The 23829-nt window shown below is 32.0% G+C and overlaps 1 protein-coding gene across 1 annotated transcript; it reads left to right on the forward strand.

The window, feature by feature from the left end:
- Positions 1 to 675: 675 nt before the first annotated feature.
- LOC107608277 (low affinity inorganic phosphate transporter 4-like) lies at positions 676 to 3025 on the forward strand. The gene is made up of 2 exons (XM_016310115.3): positions 676 to 1070; positions 1828 to 3025. The coding sequence occupies exons 1-2, from the start codon at positions 676 to 678 to the stop codon at positions 3023 to 3025; spliced, it is 1593 nt and encodes a 530-aa protein (XP_016165601.1).
- Positions 3026 to 23829: the final 20804 nt, after the last annotated feature.

Consider the following 23829-nt stretch of genomic DNA (forward strand, 5'->3'; position numbering starts at 1 on the left):
GAACCATACTATACTCTGTTAGTAAATATTATTAATTTTTATCAGTAATTAATTAATAATAAGTTACATCAATATTTTTAAATATTTTCTTTTACTAAAGATAGGAAAATTCGAACTCGCGACCTCTTAAATAAGTATGGAGAGATTATGCCATTTGAGCTATAACTCATTGGCAATATATTTATTTTTTCAATATTTTTAAATATTTTATACATAAAAAATATATAATTTATATTTATAATTATTAAAATTTTATACATAATTAATACAATTTATATTCATATTTTTTAAAATTTATATATATAAATTAATAAAAATTTATTTATTATTAAAAATAATTTAGTGCCTGTAACTATTAAATAATGACAAAAAAAATACTAAAAATTATTGACTCTAAGAATTTTTAATAATTAATCCCATAAGCCAGCTGTCACTAACTAATTTTCCAAAATCAAACATATAGCAATGGAAGAATATACCCTGTATTCCATGAACAAGAGACAGCAACATCCACATAAATCACCAATCCAAATTTCTCGTTCATGTCTCCCCCACCCCCGCAACCTAGGATTATTCACCCACACCAAATTATCAAATCCTCTTAACCACTATATATACATATCCACAACCATAATGAATTAAACTATATCTAACTAACTAACTAACTCATCAAAGATGTCATCACTAGGGGTGCTTGAAGCACTGGACTCGGCGAGAACGCAATGGTACCATGTAACCGCCATACTGATCGCCGGAATGGGGTTCTTCACGGATGCCTACGACCTCTTCTGCATCTCCACCGTCTCCAAACTCCTGGGACGATTGTACTACTTCGACCCACATTCACCTAAACCAGGAAAGCTTCCAACAACGGTGAACAACTTTGTGATCGGGGTGGCGCTGTTTGGAACCCTCACAGGGCAGTTAGTGTTTGGTTGGTTGGGTGACAAGCTGGGGCGTAAGAAGGTGTACGGTATAACCCTCATCATTATGGTTTTCTGCGCCATCGGCTCCGGCCTCTCCTTCGGTCTTACCGCCAAGTCCGTCATGACCTCGCTCTGCTTCTTCAGGTACTTCAAAAAAAAAAATATATATATATATATATATATATATATATATAAAAGTGTAAACTCAGGTGCAGTCGACTTCACGTGAAGTTGATACCTAAGACCGTTAGATGATTTGACTGATTTGACTAAATTTTCATTTAACGGCTCTCAAATATCAACTTCACGTGAAGTCGACTTCACCTGAATTTTCACCGTATATATATAGCTCCATTAATTACCATAATGTCAACTAACTAATCTTATTCATTACTAATTAGAGCCTTGTTAGTGCCAAATACTAGTTTTTTTCAACATATCTAACCAACACTAGTATAAAAATTATCAAAAATATTATTTATATATCAAAATCAGTTATTAAAATTACTCGTTATGTATTTTTATATATATAATTTAATTTATATTTAATATATATTTTATATTAATAATTAATTTTGATATACGATTTAACATGATTAAAAAATATAAAATATAATAATTTAAAGATAGAAATTCTAGAATAATTAATTTTATATAAAATTGATAGTTAATAATTGTTAGATGATAATTTTATCAATTTTATTAAATTATTTAATAATTTTCGATTATCAACTTTACATAAAATTAATTATACTTGAATTTTCATTTAATTTAAATATAGACCTTTCAATATTTATATAAACAAATAAATTAGCTGATCACTATACAAATCAAAGATGATGATTGGTAAAGCATAGCTAAACCTTTAGAAATTTTGTACTAATTAATACCTCTAATGTAGGTTTTGGCTAGGGTTTGGCATAGGTGGAGACTATCCTCTTTCTGCGACGATAATGTCCGAATACGCCAACAAAAGGACACGTGGCGCTTTCATTGCGGCGGTGTTCGCCATGCAAGGCGTGGGGATCATTTGCGCCGGTCTAATATCGGTGATCATCTCGGCTCTCTTCTTGCACAACTACCCTGCTCCGTCGTACACCGCGAACCCCGCACTCTCGACGCAACCAGAAGGCGATTTTCTATGGCGTATCGTGCTCATGATCGGTGCAGTTCCCGCAATGCTAACGTTCTACTGGAGGATGAAGATGCCGGAAACCGGTCGCTACACGGCGTTGATCGAAGGGAACGCCAAGCAAGCCGCCACGGACATGGCTAGGGTTTTGGACATCGAAATTCTTGCAGAACAAGAAAAGATAGCTCAGTTCAAATCAATGAACCAATACCCTCTCTGGTCCAACGAGTTCTTTCGGAGACATGGCCGCCACCTCATCGGAACCATGAGCACGTGGTTCTTGCTGGACATAGCTTTCTACTCTCAGAACCTTACTCAGAAGGATATCTTCCCTGCCATGGGAATGATTCCCAATGACATCAACATGAACGCCATTGAAGAAGTTATGAAAACTTCACGCGCTATGTTCTTCATTGCTTTCTTCGGAACCTTCCCTGGCTACTGGTTCACCGTTATCTTCATTGAGAAGATAGGAAGATTCAAGATCCAACTCATGGGTTTCTTCATGATGTCGGTTTTCATGTTCATAATGGGTGTCAAGTACGAATACCTCAGAGAAGAGAGCAAGATTTTGTTTGCTCTTCTTTACGGATTGACGTTCTTCTTTGCGAATTTCGGACCCAACAGCACGACGTTCGTGCTGCCCGCCGAGCTTTTCCCCACGCGCGTGAGGTCCACGTGTCACGCGCTGAGCGCCGCGGCGGGGAAAGCCGGCGCAATGGTGGGATCATTCGGGATACAAAGTTATACAGTGAAGGGTGACTTGCATCAGATAAGTCGCGCCATGAAGATTCTGGCGCTGACAAACTTTTTGGGATTCTTGTGTACTTTCTTGGTCACCGAAACGAAGGGGCGGTCCTTGGAGGAGATCTCCGGCGAAGATGGTAGAGAGAGCGAGTTCACTCAGTCCACAATTATGACCATGGAAAATGGTGGTCGCAACGAAAAACAAACCGAGACGATGTGAAAATATATTGCATAATGAATTAGTATATATATGGTATTTGTATTCAATATTTTATGAGTGACAAAAAATAATCATGTTTTGTGTCACAGTTTGATTACAAATTATTGTGCGTAATTAATAATGTGTGCGATATGTAAAGGCACGAGATTGCCAAATAAGTGTGATGAACATTTTGTATACTTGTGTATAATCATGCCCTCTCTATTGGGAAAATTTATATAGAAGCTTATGACCTCCCCCTCTATGTTCTGAGGTAATGATTTTTCTGGCATTACAGCCTTTACCATAACATGTTGTTTATAGATCAAATTATTTTGTAGATTGAATTTGACTTGATTGTCTACGGTTTTATTGTGTGTGTTTGGGATAGAAGTTTTATATAAATGTATCACCATGTTATTAAATATTTTGATTTAAGTTCATTTCTTTTTAAGAGGTGGAATAAAATAACCCGGTTGAAGCGTAATGATCATACGTCTGTAATGCATTGTATGTCCCATAATAGGTCGCATTCTTCTACTCTTTACCGATAGTCGATGACTATTCATAGCTATTACCTTAACACCAAAAAAGAGTTCGACCCAATGCTTTATTTCTGTCCTAATTGGTCCCGATTCAACATTAGAAGTATATTGATTTTTCACCAAAAAAAATGCTAGGTAGACAAAAAAACCAGCCAGAATTTATCTTATTTAGCATTAATTAATTATCGCAACATTAATGAATGCTAAACAAGGCAAGTTATGGCTGTTTTTGGCTGATTTTCTTTGGTTACCAAACATTTCCGATTTATATATATGAGTGGCAGAGACAAGAGAGGATCTATTTAATATCCTTTTTCAATGTTAGTTCATCTCTAAGTTTCACTTTTGTGAAGAAAATCTTTTATGAGATTTGATTTTATGGTATAACAGTTTGCTATGCCTTTTAAAGGGTCCTTTTCCTACTTATGTGCCTCTTAAGAAACACATATTAAAAGAAAGGAAAATTAAGAACATATATATATATACAATCAACTAATATTAACTTCTACTCACATAAAATTATCTTCATATAAAATAAATAAAATAAATAATTAAAAAATATTAAATAACAATTTAATCAAATAAATAGTTAAAAATTATTAAATAATAATTTAATCAAACATTAAACTATCCAGCAGTTCACCTCTATCTATTCACATAAAAATAATTTCATATGAATAATCACCTTAATATTAAACTAATTTACGGTGTAAGGTGTCTTAAACTCTAACTTTTTTAAACCTTCAAAAATTAATTACTGTATGTTAATTATAATAAATAACTGTTAATCCTATTCAAACCCTCTATTCAGCTGTAATTTTTTTAGCTTGCCTGATCTCTTTGGACAATTTGACACTCTAGACAACATCTTAACATTATTTGGGCCAAGGCATATCTTAGATTAGGAAATTATTGAAGCACTACTTAAATAACTTGTAAGGAAATAATACCACTCATGGAGGCGAGGAGAATGACGAAGGTGATATAGATGAAAAAACCAGAAAAGTAATATTCAAAATTCAAATCATCACACTCAAAGTTGATAATGTTTCATTGTTTTCAAATGTTGATGCGTGTCTCCCACTTCAATGAAACTTTGATTCTTAGGTGTTCAATTGTTCATATGGTATAATAATAATAATAATAAATAAATAAATAAACGTATTTTTTGTATTAAAAGACAGCCCAAACCCAATAAACAAATTAAACGTCATACTTCTTTACATTTTTTAAGCTTTTGGAGAATCATTCTATATTTTTACTTTTTGGACTTAAATATCTAAACTAAAAAAAGGTTTTCCGAAACTCCCAATGGCTTGATATATGATTTAGGTCCAATTCTTTTGTTTTTTGTAATTATTGTACAGTACTAAGTTGAGTTCCTCATTTTGGTCTGGAGTTATCTCAACCCGTGAGCCCATTAAGGCTCAAAGAGGGCCTATACGGTGTACCTAAATTTCTTAAGGTTGGCCCACATACCAAGATTATAGGCCCAACAGTTGTAAATTCTATTGCCCAAAAAACAAAAAACAGCTGTAACCTCTTAATAACCAAAACTACATATCCTAAATAGTCTAATCAAGACCCCAAACAACAACAAGGTCTAATGATAATAGGACACGTTGAGCAAAGAAAAAATATTTCAACTCCTTCACAATATGTTCACAAATAAATTTCCGTGTACTTGAAAACCGGACCAGACCGGCCAGTTCAACCGGAAAAACCGAGAATCGGTTATCTAGCCGGTCCGGATAACGTAAAAAACTGCCTGACAAAAAATCGGTGAAAAAATCGGTCGAACCGGCAGTTAACCGACGAACTGGAAGAACCGTCCGATTTTTTGGCGATTTAGTGGTTTGCAACTTCAATGCCAAACGACGTCGTTTTGGCTAAAAAAAAAAAAAAGACAAAGGCGTACGCGAACCTAACCCTCTCATCAGTCTCACTCACCCAAATCCCTAACCCACTACGGTGCTACAACCCTCTCTCTCTCAGCCAGGCGCCAGCAGCCCCCGCCTCCTCGTCTCGCTCTCAGCCAACAACAGCAGTCTCCGGCGACCCATCGTCCAGAAAGCTGACCACCATTCTTACCTTCCCTCTTCTCTTCTCGCCTCTCCTTTTCCCTTCGAACGCTTCTACCCCCACTCAGCTCTTGTCACTGCCACAGAGAGAAGCTGAATCTCTCTGCCCTGCATTGTTCCGCCGCTCGCGCCGTTCTCTGCGCCGCCGCGAGCTCAGTCGGCCACCACCAACTCTGGGCGGCACTACTTCTGCTCTTCTTCCCCTTTCCATTTTCCAGTCTGTCTCTGCTACATTCCAGGTCCCCTGCCTTATCCCTGCTTCCTGCTTTGTTTCTTTACTTTCTTTTATTAATTCTGTTATTAATTTTAGTTAGATTGCTGATTAATCATAATATAGAATTAAGAAATTGGTTCTTTTTTGTTTTCTTTCCTTCTTCTCTGATATTATCATTATTGTTTGGTTTTGGGATCTTTTCCAGTTTCTGCTCGTTGGCTGCCATAGTTTTTTGGGGCTCTATTCAGCTTTAGGAGAATACAGAAAGAAAAGAAAGCTACAAAAGTAAGAGTTTTTCCTCAGAAGAAAGATACCATACATACATTTAACAAGGTTTGTAAATATTTTAAACTAGCAGAACCTAGTGCAGTGAAATGGGTAGTGCTCCTTTATCAAGCTGGCCATGGGAGAATTTTGGATTATTCAAGGTATATTATATTATGTGATACATCTGTTATGTATATAGAATAAGTCTAACTACTTGTGTGTTTCCAATTTGATAAATACAGTATGTGTTATATGGTCCATTGTTGGGGAAAGTTGTGTATGAATGGTTGAATGGCGTGGAACTCTACTCCATGATCAGCTGCTGGAGCCTTCACTTGCTCATACTATGGATTCTAAGAGGAGGAGTTCATGTTCTGTGGAGTTCTTAATAATTCTATTTGTTAGAATAGATAGATATATATGCTGTTAGGTAGCTAGGTTGTGGTTAGAGGATTCTAGGCCTGATAATTGCTCCGTTCTTGATTATCCAACATGGCTTAATACTGCTTGTTTGCTGAATGATGTTGGTGTGATCATTACTGTGTTGTTTCTGTTTCATGTGACCTGATTCTACCTACTACCCTGCTGAACTATACTTGTGAAATTAAGTTTGATGCTGCCTCTGTACATGCAATCCATGCTTTTCTCATGTTAATTGCAATTTTTGGATTCATGTGCTTATATTTTGCTGCTACTTGCTACCCAAATTTCTAGAAATTTCTCTGTTTTTAAACTTGTTACTTAAGAGTTGAACGTGGCACTTTTCAAATTCTTAATATCACTATATTTCTCTTCCTTAATGATCTATGAAGTTGTTTAGTTATAAACTTTGATGTTTGAAGTTGTTTGTGAACTTCTAATATTAAGTTATGGATAATTTATTATGTGAAATTTTAAATTTTATTAAATTAGAAATTATTGAATTTATATATTTAAAATTATTTTTAAATTTTTTAATAATTTTATTTAATATTTAATTAAACCGGTTGAACTCTGGTTGAACTCCGGTCGAACCAGTGAACCATTGAACCAGTGACCTCACCGGTTTATTGACCGGTCCGGTTCTCGCAACCTTGGGTATTACACTTTTATTGCAACGGATGATTTTTAAATATTAGTGTTAAAAATAAAAAGTAATCTAAAGAAAGTGATTGTGCATTATTGAATGTCAATAAAAAGGTACAATTTACAAGGGTATATATAGGTATTAAAAGAATTAAAGCAATAAAAGCACAAAATCTTACAACGAATATACAGATATGTTATATAAATATAAATGATACTAACTGATCTTAATTGATCCTAATTATATTCTAACATCTCCCTACAAACTCAAGTGGGAGTTAAAGATACCATCTTGAGTTTGGATATTAGAGTTCGAAAACAAGTAGGATGATGAGCCTTTGTGAAGATGTTTGCAATCTGATCCAAAGTTCCAACAGCTATGAGACGAACGGCATCAATAAGGAGACGTTTCCGAACAAAGTGACAATAAATCTCAATGTGTTTGGTGCATTAATGAAAAACATCATTATGGGTAAGCTGAATAGCACTACAATTGTCACAAAAAAATCAATCAGGGACGACTGAGGAGCACCCAAGTCTTTGAGAAGCCAACAAATGGAGACAACCTTAGCAATGGTGTCAGCGAGAGCACAGTATTCAACTTCTTTGCTTGAGCGAGCAGTGAACGTTTGCTTCTTGGCTCGCCAGAAAATAAAAGAGTTAAAAGAAACAAACAATAACCAGTAGTAGAACGACGATCAGTGGAATTACCAGCCCAATCAGCATCTGAGTATGCCTGAAGGGATAAAGATGAATGTGCAGAAAAATAAATTCCTTGAAACAAAGTGCCTTTGATGTAACGAAGAACGGCCGCATAGTGAGTGGAATGAGAAGCTGACAAGAACTGGCTAAGAACATGAATTGGATAGGGGATGTCTAGGTGTGTGGCAGTTAAGTAAATGAGACCTCAAACTAACTGTTGATAAAGAGTAGGATTATCCAAAATAATGCCATCCATAGGGTAAATCGAACATTAACCTCAAGGGGAGCAGACTCAGTGCGACTATCTGTAATCCTGGCGCGAGCAAGAAGATTTGAAGCATACTTATCTTGAGAGAGATAGATATCGTCTTCTATGGATATGACCTCTAAACCAAGAAAATAATTGAGAAAACCAATATCTTTCATCTCAAAAGTATGGTGAAGGGAGGCTTTGAGATCAGAGATACCATCAACATCATCTCTAGCAATGATCATGTCATCAACATACAAATATTGAAGAACAACTCCACGTTCACTTTTATGAATAAAGAGAGCATTCTTGTGAAGGCTGCAAGTGAAATCGAGATTGCATATAGTAGTGCTGAACTTGTCAAACCATTCACGAGGAGCCTGCTTAAGACCATAAAGTGCCTTACGAAAGAGACAGACTTTGTTAGAAGGACAAGGAATACCCGCAGGTGGTTTCATATAGACCTTCTTTTTCAAATTTTCATTAAGAAAAGCATTCTTCACATCCATCTAACTGAGAGACCATTTTTTGACCGCAGGAATGACAAGGAGAGTTCGAACAGATGTGAGACGAGGAACAGGAGTAAAAGTCTCTTCATAATCAATACCATACTCTTACTACATCCTTGAGCAACTAATCGTTTCTTATAACGGTCAATAGAACCATCAGAGCGAGTCTTGATCTTATATACCCATCTATTACTCACAACTGCTTTATCAGAAAGAGGATCAACCAAGTCCCAAGTGTGTGCTTGTTCAAGTACCTGGATTTCATCCTGCATTGCTTGCTACAAGCTTGGATTTGTGGAGGCTTTTCTGAATGACTTAGGTTCATGGTGATGAAGAATAGTAGAAAAACAATGATAATTAAGAAGATGAGAAGGTGGATTTCTTACCCTATAAGAACGAGTAGAAGGAGGAGGCCTGACAGCAAGAGCAGGAACATCGTTCGTTTGGAATCATTGGAAGATGAAAAAGGCGGAAGAGTAGGAGAATGTAGAGTTTGACTCGAGATAGAACCTGTAGAATCATCACTAGGAAAAAGATCAACATTGGGTTAGTGAAAAATGATGATTGAGTAAGAGGAATGGACTCAAATGAGGAGAACCTAGAAAACATGTGTTGCTCTCAGAATAAAACATGATGAGATATATGAATATGTCTAGAAAGAGGATCCCAACAATGATAACCTTTGTGTTCAGTGTCGTAACCAAGGAAACAATACATACGAGACCGAGGTTCAAGTTTACTATATTCATGAGGTTGAAGAAGAACAAAACAGACACAACAAAAAACTCGAAGAGAACTATAATCTGGAGAGGTATGATAAAGACGCTCAAAGGGAGTAATGTTACCAAGGACAAAAGAAGGAAGTCTATCGATAACATGAACAGTAGTAAGAACAGCTTCACCCCAAGTATGTTTAAGACATGAAGAAGAAATAAGCATTGCACGAACAGAGTCAAGAATATGACAGTGTTTGCCTTCAGCTCGTCCATTTTGTTGAGACATACTAGGGTAAGAAAACTCAGACAAAGTACCCTATTCTGCAAAAAAAGGTTAAAAGTTTGGAGACACGGTATTCCATAGCATTATCTCATCGAAAAACTTTGATAACCTTGGAAAATTGAGTTTTAATCATAGTGACAAAGTTAATATAAATCTGAGGTAGCTCATAGAGATTAGTCACCAAATAAACCCAAGTAAAGTGTGAATAATCATCAATGAAAATGACAAAGTATCGAGCCCCTTCCATAGGAGCGGTGGGAGCGGGACTCCAAACATTAGAGTGGATAAGATCAAAAGGAGAGCAACCAAGAGATGAATTATTGTAAAAAGACAAAGCAGGTTGTTTGGTAGTTTGACAAGAAATGCAATAAAAAAACTCATTATTAACCTGACCTAAAACACCTTGAGACACTAGACAATGCAATTTTTCTAAGGAGCTGTGGGCAGGAAGGTGATGCCACAAGTGAAGAGTAGATGGAGAAGAAGCAGCATAGAGATTTGACACAAGAGGAATATGAAGATTCTCAAGTTCAAACAACCTTCTGATCTTACGTCCAGTCCCGATGATTTGTCATGTTTGACGATCCTGTACATGACAACCAAAAATGAAAAAATTGAAATCAAAATCGAGATTAACAAGTTGACCAACAGAAATAAGATTAAAGTTTAATTTTAGAATATAATAAGTATCAACGAAATTAAGAGTTGACTGAGAAATAGAACCCTTGTGTGTCACGTGCAAGAAAGAACCATCAGCAGTATTGATAGAAGTTGCATTTGTAGTGGTAGATAAAGATGAGAAAAGATGACATAGAGGAGACATGTAATAAAAGCAACCAGAATCAAAATACCATTTAGAATTACCTGGAGGAGTTAAAAAAGCAGTAAGAGTATTACCAAAAAAGGAGAGAAGATGCTTAAGAAGAGACGTAATATTAGATAGAGAGACATGAGAAGGATTGACAAGAGCATAGTTGGTAGATTCAGTAGTAGCAGCAATAGCAGAAGTAGACACATTCTTGAAGAAGTTGGGACGAGAATGATACTTGAGTTTATCAGGACATGGTGCGCGAGTATGATAGGTAGTAATCAAATGTCCCAAGAGTTTGCAATAATGGCAGAACTGTTGTGGATAATTGTAGCTGGTGTGACATTCATGTTGGCATTTGCGACATTCAATAGAAGGACAGTCTGAGAAGAGGTTCCCAGAACGGTTACAGTTTCGACATAATTTATCCTTTCTGTTTGTGGCTGTAAAAACATCTAATTTTTCTATAATAGTAGATACAGCGATTAAAGAGAGGAGAAAAATTTGCAAATTCAGGATATAAAGCGAAAAAACGAAAGACAGAATCGAAAAGAGCTCACCAAAAAACCTTAGGGAGGGTCCCATTGTCTGCCACGTCAGCAGGAAAGGCCACGTGGCAACACATGATAGGAGGAGGAGAACGCGTCAGCGCTAATGTGGCAAGGAGGTGGCACACACGGGTCGTGAAGCGCGTTGGGTCGACAGAGGCATGGGTCAAACAACAGATGTGTGGAGGTGTCGTGGCGTGACACGTGGCGCAATGCGGAGCCGTTGATCCAACAGCACTGGAGGCGTCTAGAGGGAGGAGAACCTCAAACAGATAGGGGACTTTAGGCGGCGCATCCGGCGACAATTCTGGAGACGTTAAAATCGTGACGATGAGACGAAGACGATGGTAACAGAAGTGACGAACCAAGGCATCAGAAAAAGATCGAAAAATAAGGACAAAGAACTGCTAAAGGAGACAAAACACACGAGCTAGGAACCCATTGTCGTTGAAAAAAGACAACCTAAGCTCTGGATTGTGTATTATTGGGTGTCAATAGAAAGGTACAATGTACAATGGTATATATAGGTGCTAGAAGAATCAAAGCAATAAAAGCACAAAATCCTATAATAGATACGCAAATATGATATATAAATATAGGTTTAATTACTCTGTTCGTCCCTATAGTTTTGCAAAATTTTTAATTAAGTCCCTATACTTTTTTTTCTTTTAATTGGTCCTTATACATTAATTTTTTTTTTCAATTAAGTCTCTGCCGTGAGTATAACGTTTAAGATAACGGAATATTTTATTTAAAAAATGAATATTCTTATGAATTATTTAGAATAGCTAGTTGAACATACATTTATTTATGTGAATTATTCTTCGGCTACTTTTTTTTTATTCTATCGGCCTTAAGCTTGCATTACAGTGACATATTCATATAATGTAAACTTAATTTTCATTTTTCTTGTTATATGCAGTCATCTTCCTTAACTACTCTCCAAAATTGTATATATGGCATTGATATTCAAAACTTTGATATGATCATATATGGTTGCATATATTTACTTTATGCAATAAATTGTTGGGACACCTGATGAATTGAAGTTTGCTCTCTCAGAATCCTTCTCGGCTCAAAATCGTCCGTTATCAATGTTATTATTGATCTCTATGCTAGTTCAGAAAGTGGGAGGCTGCAACACACAAGAACTGATTTTCAGATTTTAAATTTCAATAACACAAATTACATAGTCTTGTAGTTTTTTATTGTATACCATGATATGATAAATACACAAATTATATTCTATGAATCCACACAAATGTAAAATGTTACATTATCATAATGAATACTTGAAGGATGAAAACTGAATTTTATATATGCTTATTACTACTATTTCTATTTCATTTTATCTATTCTTTTTTTTAGGTTCTTAAGATAAGGTATTTTGAAAGTAAAAAAAAAAAAAGATATTTTTAGTACAATTTGTATATAAATAAGCAAAAAAATGATAGTGACAAAATAAAAAGGATTATAGGAATATTTTTCATATCTTAGAATCATTGAATATTTATAATTTCACCGAATTTTTAATTAAATTCGTATATTTTTTTTCTTTTTGAATTAGGTCCCTAAGAGTATAAAAGTAATTTCACAATTCACTAACATTTTTTTAACGTTTAACATTAATAGGGACTAAATTGAAAAAAAAATTAACGTATAAAAACTCAATTAAAAGAAAAAAAAATATAGAGACCTAATTGAAAATTTTGCGAAACTATAAAGACCAATAGATTAATTAAACCATAAATATAAATGATACTAACTAATCTTAATTGATCCTAATTATATTCTAACAATTAATATTCAATAAAGCTTAGATTACAACTAACCATTGTGTTAAAGTAAAAGTACTTTTGTAACTTATAAAAAGTAAAGTTACTTTAATTCTCATTCATTATGACTTTGAGAGGAAATTTTACGATATATATGCTCTATAAAATACAGGCATTTCATTCAGTTAATGTGTTTATATATAGATTATCAAATTTTTAATTTTTTTAATATCCTGTTTATCTAAGGAAAATTTAAAATTAATGTAATCATATTGAATACATCATAATGTATCCTGTATCTATATCAATATTGGTGCTTCATGGGTCATACTTATATTCTCAAAAAATGTGGGCCAACCATTGGAAACTGCTAAGTAATTGATGGAGTTTATACGTGATTGGAGAACAATGTCAACCATGCGATAGCTAGAATACTAGAAAGAAAGAATGTCGGAAAGTTTTCAACTTTTCCTTTTCCCACTTTTTGACTCTATTAAACCTTTTGAATTTTTATCATTATTATTCAGATTAAGATGTAGTAAAAGGCATAACATCCAATGCAAATAAGTAAAGAGATTTGAACACATAATTAGCCTCATCATACTCACCTAATAATAAGTCTAAACGCTTCTTTTCATTTCCCATTGGCTAGCTAGCTACATTGTTCATGCATGAAGAAAAAAATAATAATTAATTTTAACAAATCCTTTGATATGTTTAAAGATATGATTTTCATTAGACAGCAACAAATAAAACATTCCTTCCTAGCTTGTCCAACTTTTTATCATCATTCTCTCCTTTTTGTTTCGTTCTTGCCTCTAATTTGCTATATATTAACTTTTTCTTGTCGGTTAATCCTTCATAAACCTGAAAGGGACATGAAAGATTTTTGTGTATTGAAAAAGATAAAAGTGTTAGGTATTTGTTTAAGGATAAGCAAATTATAATTGGAGCCATACAACTTACACACCATACACATTTATCATTGTGTATAAAGTGGAAGAACTTTTTATTATATATATAAACAATAAGAAAATTAATTTTGTTCAACTAATGAATGAATACGAATCAAAATTTGTCGTATCACCATTATCATGTTTGCATCAAGTAGGGAAAAGATATTAAGACATTACACGTGTGAAGTTGTTGATTTAATTCACAAAATTTAAATTTTTTTATCAAGATCTTAGTATGTTCAAGTTGATTAAATAGCTAAAACAGTAAATAAAGTGACAGATTGGATGATTAAATATGGAACAAGAAATAATCTCAATCATATAATTTGGTCATAATCTAGTGATTTTTTTCAATAAATCATCAATTTTGATTTAAGATAAGTGTTTATTTTGGTCTTCTTTTTTGTTTAGACACTTAAAAAAATAGTATCTTAAATTTGATAGTGAATAAAATACAAAACAAGATGTAATTATTATGTTGAAATTTTAAAAATTAATTAAAAAAAAAAGTTTAAAAACTAGTAGAATTTATTATTTTTGGCCAACACTTTTAGAATTTTAATTAGTCATCAGCCTAATTTTTTTAATTTAGTAATTTAACAACATATTTTTAATTTATATTTTAAAATATTACTAACTAATTACTGACAAAAAATAATAAATTCCATTAACTCTTACTTAAAAAGATTTATTTTTATAATAAATTATTTATTTAAAAATATTGTACAAATAGATCTTATTGAGGTATATAAGTAAGATTTGGAAATGATTACTGATAACAAGTTTACTAGTGACTAAATTATTCAAAAAATCTCTAAATCAACATAATTCAGTAGAATCATAGCTACAATGTACTAAATGCTTAAGAAAATACACACTTTGTATTAAAAAAAATGAATTTTATAATATCTCTTGGTTTAGTATCTGAAATGTCTAAATTACTTTTTTTAAAAAAAAGGTTAAGTATTTAAATTTTATTAAATATTAACTAATTATTTATTTTGATAATTTAAACACCATTTATAAGACACTATAGTAATTATCTTAAAAAAAATTAAAAGAAAAATTCGGTAAATTATCTAATATAATTAATTTTTGGGGCAGAATTTTTCATGTTGACAAGTGTACTATTCTTTGGTGATGACATGTGAGTCACACAGCGTATCATCATTGCCACGTAGATATCCATAGTAACTGATGGAATTGGAAGACAAAGAGAGTTGGGTGCGCAAGAACTCCATTTGCATTTCACGTGCTTCCCCTCCTTCTTGTCTTACATACCCATTTCAATCTCCCATCATATGTCATATGTCTTCCAAAACTTCTAATTTATATTATATTTTCGGCTTCTGTATGTTCCAAATTAAATTATTTCACAACTTTAATTTGTACTTATCAAAATAGCATTCCCCCATGGGATTTCACATGTTTCTGATTAAAGGATAGCAAAAAATTCAAATCTCCTTTGCCTTCATATTTGCTTCCTTCACTACTTATATGTTTTTTAAGTACTAGTTACTGATAAATTATATTTATTTGCGAATATATCGAAGTATAATAAATTTACGTGAATATAGTAGTACTTTTCTATGAATTAATAAACAGAAAATAATAAAACAGTCAAATAATTAGTAAGAGTAATAATAATTTTTATTAAAAATAACTTTATATAAAAATTGTATATATCTCTGATATATTTAAATTATTTTTTTAAAATACATAAATAATAGAGACTTATTTAAAACGAGCATAACAAATTTTCTAGGATGACATGTGAAGTTGGTTGACACTTGACAGAGCTGATTTTGTGGGCCACAGGAATCATGTAAGTTGGGGGCCGGAAGATCTATCCGTACTATGTTGACACGTGGCAAGCTGACTGGAACACTGTTTATTGGATCTTATTGATAAATGATGATTGATGTGTTTGTGGACTAGGCATTCATAATGATTATGTTGGAGATCATCATCAACGGTTCTTGTGCGTTGGAATGGGATCTTACGGCTGTCATTAGAAAAGGTTTAGAGACCACCCAATACAACAAATGCTTTGTTTATGTCTTGGGCCTGGGCCTGGGCCTGGATAAAAAAATAATGTCTTTCTGTTTATATATGCTTTTTATTCTCTTTTTGGAATTCCTTATTTTAGTAATAGCATTTTAAAAATAATAATAATAATAATAACATGAAGCATATGTAGTAGAAAATAAAATAAAAGAAACACAATTTTTCCCTTATCGAATTTTCAAAACAATATGTTCATTTTTTAAATTTTTTATAAATATTATACATTTTTCTAGAGAAAAAAAAACTTTTTGGATAAATTACATAGACATTTCATTAAAAATGCTATATATGTACACAACAAAAATAATTCAGCCACTATATATATGTAAATAAAAGATATATTATTTAATTTATTTTTATTGTGTATTTTATATTTTATAGAATTTAATTTTGATGCACTGACAGTGTAATACAGTCGTACTGGTGTAATCACATTCGTTCTTTTAGATGACTATTCACGTTATTAATGTAAAAAATAGTTACTTTTACTGATATGACATTATATAAGTAGATGTATATGTAAAACTATTTTACACTAACAGTACATTAAAATTAAATTTTATTTTATATAAATAAATAATTTAGTAACTAATTTTTTGTGTACAGGTAAGCATAATTTGATGTGTTAATATAAGGATGAATAATAGTAGGAGTGTTTTTAGGTGAGGGATAGCAAGATATATCTGAGAAGAGTACTATGTCGGTACGTTTTAGTTTGTAGATAATAGAAATGGTGTATTATTATTAAGCTTGAGCTACAAGTTATGGTGTAGAAGAAGAGAATCAGATGTTGTATTGAAAAGTGGGTAGTAGAAGAGGGGGACCAACATTGTCGGAGGATGCTGGCAATGTATGATGGGCGAAAACAAAGCCTCAACGTTAGTTGTTGTGTTCCCGAATTAAATTAATTTGAAAATACATATATAACCCCCACCCACCACACACACAACTAAAGGGGGAGATCATAGCCAGAAAAAGAATAGAGATAAGATAGAGATGCATTTTACTTCTCTGAATACGTGATTGATTATATTCTGCCACATTAGGCGTGAACACTTTGGCCTCAGCCTCAACATACACAAGTGGCTTCACGTGCCACCAAATGACCACTTTCAATTTCACTGACAATTGTAGATTGCTAATAAATACATTATAGGTCTACCATTATCATTTATCAACATGTATGTTCGTTATGTTGCTCATTTCTTGCTCCTTTTCTTTCCTTTCTTTTTTCTTTTTTTACTTTTGAAAATTGAAATTCAACCTTCTTCAGTACTTATCCGGTGACAAGAGGGAGTGGGGTAGTAATTACTTACATGAAAAAAGAATTCTTTTATAGGTTGGGTCAATTTGTAAAATAATATTGCTCTAGTAGTTTACTATATATAATGTAATTATATATAGTATTTTCTTCAAATCTAACAGATTAATTTTAATCGTTGGCAAATAAGTTACTGCATATAAAATGTTGAGATTTAAACCCTAACACTTGTTTATAAACAAACAAGTTAACTATACGAATAAGGTGAAAATTCAGGTGAAGTCGATTTTACGTGAAGTTGATACCCGAGAGCCGTTGAATGAAAATTTAATCAAATCAGTCAAATCATCTAACGGTTCTCAGGTATCAATTTCACGTGAAGTTGACTTTACCTGAGTTTCCACCTACAAATAACTCGAATTTATTAAGAAAATGTCCACAAAAGCTATTAATTGTGTACCAAAGAAAACAATAGAAAGTTCAAACACAAATTAAAGCTGTATGCTGTGTTCATTCATCATGTGTGCTATATAGATATATTACAATAAAATATGTATCTAATAAAGTTGTAAGTAATAACCATATCATTTTCTACTTTTTTTAGTATCTCTCTAGTTTCTACTACTACGAGAATCTATTGTCATTTCCAATCTGAATAAATACCGATGAAAACTCAGGTACAGTCGACTTCACGTAAAGTTGATAACTGAGACTGTTAGATAATTTGACTTATTTGACTAAATTTTTATCTAACGGCTTTCAACTATCAACTTCACGTGAAGTCAACTGCACCTGAGTTTTCACCATAAATACCTGTTTCTGCATGCCTCTACACAAGATCTGCATTCATGTTTCATCCAATATGATCAAATTTGGAAGAGACAACATTATATTATATCACTCATATTAGACTTAATTGAACCGACTATGATGATCTTTCTATATACACAAGCTGCAGGTGTTCATAATTACTACTAGCTAGAGCAATATATTATATGCAATTTGTTCTCACAAAACTAATTTATTACCAAAATGTCCTTTTTTTTTCTTTATACAGTTTTACAAGTAACCCACAAAAGGTAATAATTGCACCAATTAGCTACTTTTACAGAATAGTAGACCAAACCTTTGGAGATCGATCAGAGAAGCAGTTAAATGTTCAAAATCTGGTGAACACAAGAGTAAATTACATTGATGAAGTGGCTTCTAAAGTTATTCATTCATATATGGCGTGTGAAAAAGGAAAAGATAGCAAGAACCTTTGCCAAGCAAATCAATAGTTTGCATCATCTGCTAATAAAAATAGTAATAGTTGATTAACAAACTTGTCACAACTAACCTCTTGCAATCACCACGCAATAATTTCGATCAGGTTTTTTAATTACCCAACCATGCTTATTATTATGTACCATGACTTGTAGGGGTGTTCGCGGTGCGGTTTGATTCGGTTTTTGAAGGAAAAGCCATCCGATCCGATCGTTTAATTAAGTTGCGGTTTGATTTAGTTCGGTTTTTTTTTAAGGTCATCCGAACCAAACCAAACCAATTAAAATCGGTTTGGTTTAGTTTGGTTTGTTCGATTTTTCAATCAAATAAAAAAAATTCTACCATACTATTATGCAATGTCACAAGATTGAAATCAACAAGCCAAAATACACAATAGCTAACAAAGTCTTGATCTAATGAAATATAACGACAATAGAAGGCAACGCAGTCGGAGATCTGATGCTTTTTTATTCATTCGGAATAGGAACTGGAGGCAATCCAGTGTCGCCCATATTCTCACTTGAACTGACGTCAAACTACATAAACAAGCAATAACCATTAACCAGCAATAAACAAGCAATAAATAAAACAGAACAAAACTTGATAATCTGAACAAGCAATGAACAATTAAACCAGCAATAAAAAAGTAATAACCAGCAATATTCAAGCAATAACCAGCAATAAACAAAACAGAACAAAACTTGATAATGTGAACAAGCAACGAACAAATTGAACTTGGTAAATTAAACACTAAATAGAACAAAACTTGATAATCTCAAATTAAACCAGCAATGAACCAAACAAGCAATGAACAAGCAATAAACCATTATACCAACAAATTGAACTTGGCAATAAACAACAATAAACCAAACAATAAACAAACAATGAACCAGCAATAAACCAGCAATAAACCAAACAGAACAAAACTTCTTAATGTGAACAAGCAATGAACAAATTGAACTTGGCAAATTAAACACTAAACAGCAATACTATTATACCAACAAATTGAACACTCTGACTTGGCAAAAACAATATGAAACATACATGAAATGGTAAACATTACTTATAAACTATTTTTCAGGTTAAATTATGTTAATGATTAATTGATTATATTAAAATTGAACTAGATCCCTAACATCATTTTTCAGGTTAAATCTATTCAATTCTATCAATCTTTATATTAAAATTGAACTCCTAGATCCTAACGTACAAAAAAAGATGATTAAACTAAAGTATAAAATTTTGAAAGAATCTATTGTCGAGATTCAAAACATGGGATCCGAGGCAACAATAACCCTAACCTGAACAAACTGAACATTGAACAATAACCAGCAAGCAGCAATACCAACAAGGGAACAATGCATCAGTAAGGTTTACCTGAATAGATTGCTCGGGCTCCATATGCACTTGAATCGGTGGCTGGGTGGGAGACTTTCTGGGTGGAGGAGGCGAGGTTGGAGGTGGTGAGGTGACCCTACAGAACCCAGAAACGCTGCTGGGTGGAGGCTTTCTGGGTGGAGGCGGCGAGGTCGGAGGTGGTGAGGTGACTCTACAGAACCCAGAAACGCTGCTGGGTGGAGGCGGTGACGTCGGAGGTGGTGAGGTCGGAGGTCCTGTGGGTGGGTGGGTGACTGGGTCTTCGTCTTCGTCTTCGTCTTCCTTTGAGGAGCTGGCTTCGACTTCGAGTATCAAGGACAAGGAGTGAAGAAGGTGAGATTTGGAGGAAGAGGAAGGCTTCGGCCTTCGAGTATCAAGGAGGTGGGTGGCTCAGGCTGGCTCCGTGGGGGGTCTGGCCGTCTGGGTGAGTGGGCGAGATGTGGTGGCTCCGATCTGGGGTTTGGGCGGCGGTGTTAGGTTTCCATGGGGGGGAGGGGGAGCGGGGAGGGACTCGCGCAGCAAGGTAACGCGTTTGGGGGGGGGGGAGTCTGGGGGTGGGGTTACTGGGTTAGGGTAGTTTTAATTTTAGGGTTTTGTTAAGAACCGGTTCGGTTCGGTTCGGTTAGGGTTTTGGTGACAAGAACCGAAAACCGAACCGAACCGTAAAAAAACCGTAAAACATTACTTTTTTTTATTTTTTCGGTTTTCGATTATTTCGGTTTTCGGTTTTTTCGGTTTGATTCATCGGTTTAGTTCGGTCTGGATCGATTTTGAACACCCCTAATGACTTGGTTAACCTTATCAATTATTGTGTCTCTATAATTCATTCTAACATTTCTTAATTAACATTTTTTTTCGAGTAACTTGATTTAGTAGTTAGTTCATTTATCTACTTAAATAAATATAAAAAAATTTTAATTCAACTATATATATGTAGTAATTTATTAAGGTTAGGAGATACTGTCAAAAATAAAAAAATATTTTATTATTATTATAATTTATTATGATTAAATATATACTTTAGTTTGTTATAAAATTAGAAATTTGAAGTTTTGGTGTTTATAAAACTTTTATGATTGTTCTAATTAAAACTATTTTTAGAAGTGACTACGTCAGTGAGTAAAATTCGTTTTTTATATAGAACAAGTAATTCAATTAAAAGGGAGAAAAAAAAACCAACAAACAAATTCATGTTTGTTAAATTTAGTAGTTAGGATATGAATTTGATTAGTACACTGTAGTTAAATTTCCTGCTTTCCGAATGTCCAGTAGTAATGCATTGAATTTTGAACGAAGGTGAAATTTTAAACATAAAAAACGTGCAAGATATATATCGATGTAAAAAATGCTACTTATACGTTAAAATTAGTCTTTAAAATCAGTTATAAATATATTTATATATAAATATTATCTATTTTAATTTATTTTTAATATATATTTATATTTTAATATGTATTTTATACTGATGGTTAATTTTAGTGTACATGTAACATAATGGATATATGTATTACGAATGATAATTCATGTGTGATGAATATATAGGAGTATGTTCGTTGTTGCCTTGTTGGTTTGGATTTCAATGCTTCATAAAAGGATGACATGGAACCAACAATGGAAGGTAAGTTTTACAGGCTTTGGCAGAAGGGTAATAAATTATGTCCAGATTATAAAATAGAGTCAAAAAATAAAAGAAAATTTTATAGGTTAGAAGTTTTTAATAGAGATTTTTATATAATTTCTGTTACTTATATACACATTTAACATTGAATTCTTTTTTGTGCAAATCTAGTAGTGAATGGTATACGGTACACCACATTTAGTTGGGTGCACCATGGTCTTAACTCTTTTGAGTTAGTAGTAAAGTTTGATATATTTATTTATAATTACACTATTTTTAATTAATAAATAAAAAGATGTTTAAAAAAATATTAATATTAAAATAATATTTATTATAAAAGATATAAAAGAAACAAAATTGATCTACAATCATAATTTATTTGGATTCACTAAGATGCAGCTTGTCTCCCTAATATGTTTTTTAATTCTCTATTTTTATTATATATATTACTGTATAAATAGGTATTAACATCTTTATTAATTTATTATTTTATCAATTACATGTGTGTAATAATAAATGCAATATTAGTTAAAATGATAAATATTTCATGCCGAGACTAAAGAGTTACAAGTGTAAATTTTAACTAATACAAAATATATTTTTTATATTTAAATTATATTATATTTGATGAAAGGTATTTTAGAAAAAGAAAATTATACCATTTTTTTATACTCGCTCCTCCCATGATATATTATATAAATATATAGATATAGATATGTACGAAATATGCATATTCCTATGTCTAAAGCCAAGTATACATGAAAGTCGAATTTAAAAGAAAAAAAAAAAAGGTATATATGAAAGTGGTCACGTGGTGAAAACGACACGGGATATATTCCTCATAGGGAGCAAAAAAACTTTGTTTTTGTCCATTTATGAAAAAAAATGAAGCAAACAAATTGGTGACAGCTAATTCTGCAAAATTAATTTGCTTATTAAGCAGAGTATCAACACTGCAAATTTGGGGTAATTATGATCAGAATCGCCTTATTGTCATTATCTAGCTATATTTTCTGCCCAGCCACGTAGGATTTATAGAATGTCTCATTTTTATTTGGTTGGTGGATTATATATTTTCAGTGGAATAACTTGGCCAAAATCGCATATATAGAATGTCTATTATTATTATTATTATTATTATTATTATTATTATTATTATTATTATTATTATTATTATTATTATTATTATTATTATTACGACTAATTAATGATTGAAATAATACGGAAAAGGACACAAGCTGTGACAGAATATAGGTGAGCATCTTTATATGGCATCTCTCTCACGTTTTTAATTATTAAAAAGAAAAATTAACGTTTGTGATTTTTTGTTTTAAATATTTTTAATATTTAATTACATTTAATTTTGTCAATAACATTTTTATTTTTTTGTCAAAGTTATTTTTAGATATTAATTTTATGTAAAATATAAGAGACGAAAATAGAAATAATTTTGATATAAATAAAAAGACGTTAGAGATAAAATTGAATAAATTAAAAATATTAGAGATAAAATTGAATGAGAACGTTAGATATATAATATTATCACTTTTATAAAAAATAAGTCACCATGATTAAAAATAATTTAGAGATTAAATATTTACTTCACATATTTTTTGTGGGATGGCTTGTGTTTTTATTTGGTTGTTGTGGTGTTCAGCTTTTAATAAATTTAAGAGTGTATGCAAAAGATTTTGTTCCTACCTATTGTAAAGTAAATTCTGACTACACTAGGAATAATTAGTCGGTGAATTAGTTTTCAGTGAGTGATGAATATTAAAAAATTAACACCTAACTATATAAAAAAATTAAATAAAAATATAACTTAAATGTATGATTCAAGAAACACACATAGAATAAACTTTAACTAAAAGAACTTAAATATTTTATTTTTAAAAAAAATGTTTAACTAACATTCACCCTAAGTTCAATAAACGAAAAAAATAATAAAAACTATACAAAATTTTAAATTATTTTTATGTATTTATTAAACAATTAATAATAATTTGAATACGTGCCCTTGTCTAAATTCTTAGATTAAAACTAAAAACAGAAAAAAAAAATATATTTTTTATCTCTAAAGTTTGTAAAAAAAATTTAAAATATTTTTAAATTTTATTTTGTTTCAATTTTGTTCTTGAAATTTTTTATTTATATCAAATATACTCTTAACAGCTAAATTTTTAGAAAATTTAAAATTATTCTAATAATAATACATAACAACTATGTCTAATTTATTTGTATTAAATGTTGTTCTTGTAAAATTATTACTGAATTAGTCATAAATTTTTTAAAAAATTAAACATAAAAAATATATTTAATATAAATAAAAAAACGTGAAATAAAATAAAATTTAAAAATATTTTTAAAATTTTTAACAAATTTTAAAAATAAAAAAATATAATTTACCAAAAAAAAATCTAGCATCCGTGTACTGTACTAGAATTATTTGTGGTCCGAATTATAGGTCTAACTAACGATCCACCTAATTAGTGGACCAAAAAGGAAATAGCATTCTAT

Source organism: Arachis ipaensis, chromosome B7 (assembly GCF_059453495.1).
Source record: "Arachis ipaensis isolate K30076 ecotype BB chromosome B7, ASM5945349v1, whole genome shotgun sequence".
Lineage (NCBI taxonomy): Eukaryota > Viridiplantae > Streptophyta > Magnoliopsida > Fabales > Fabaceae > Arachis > Arachis ipaensis.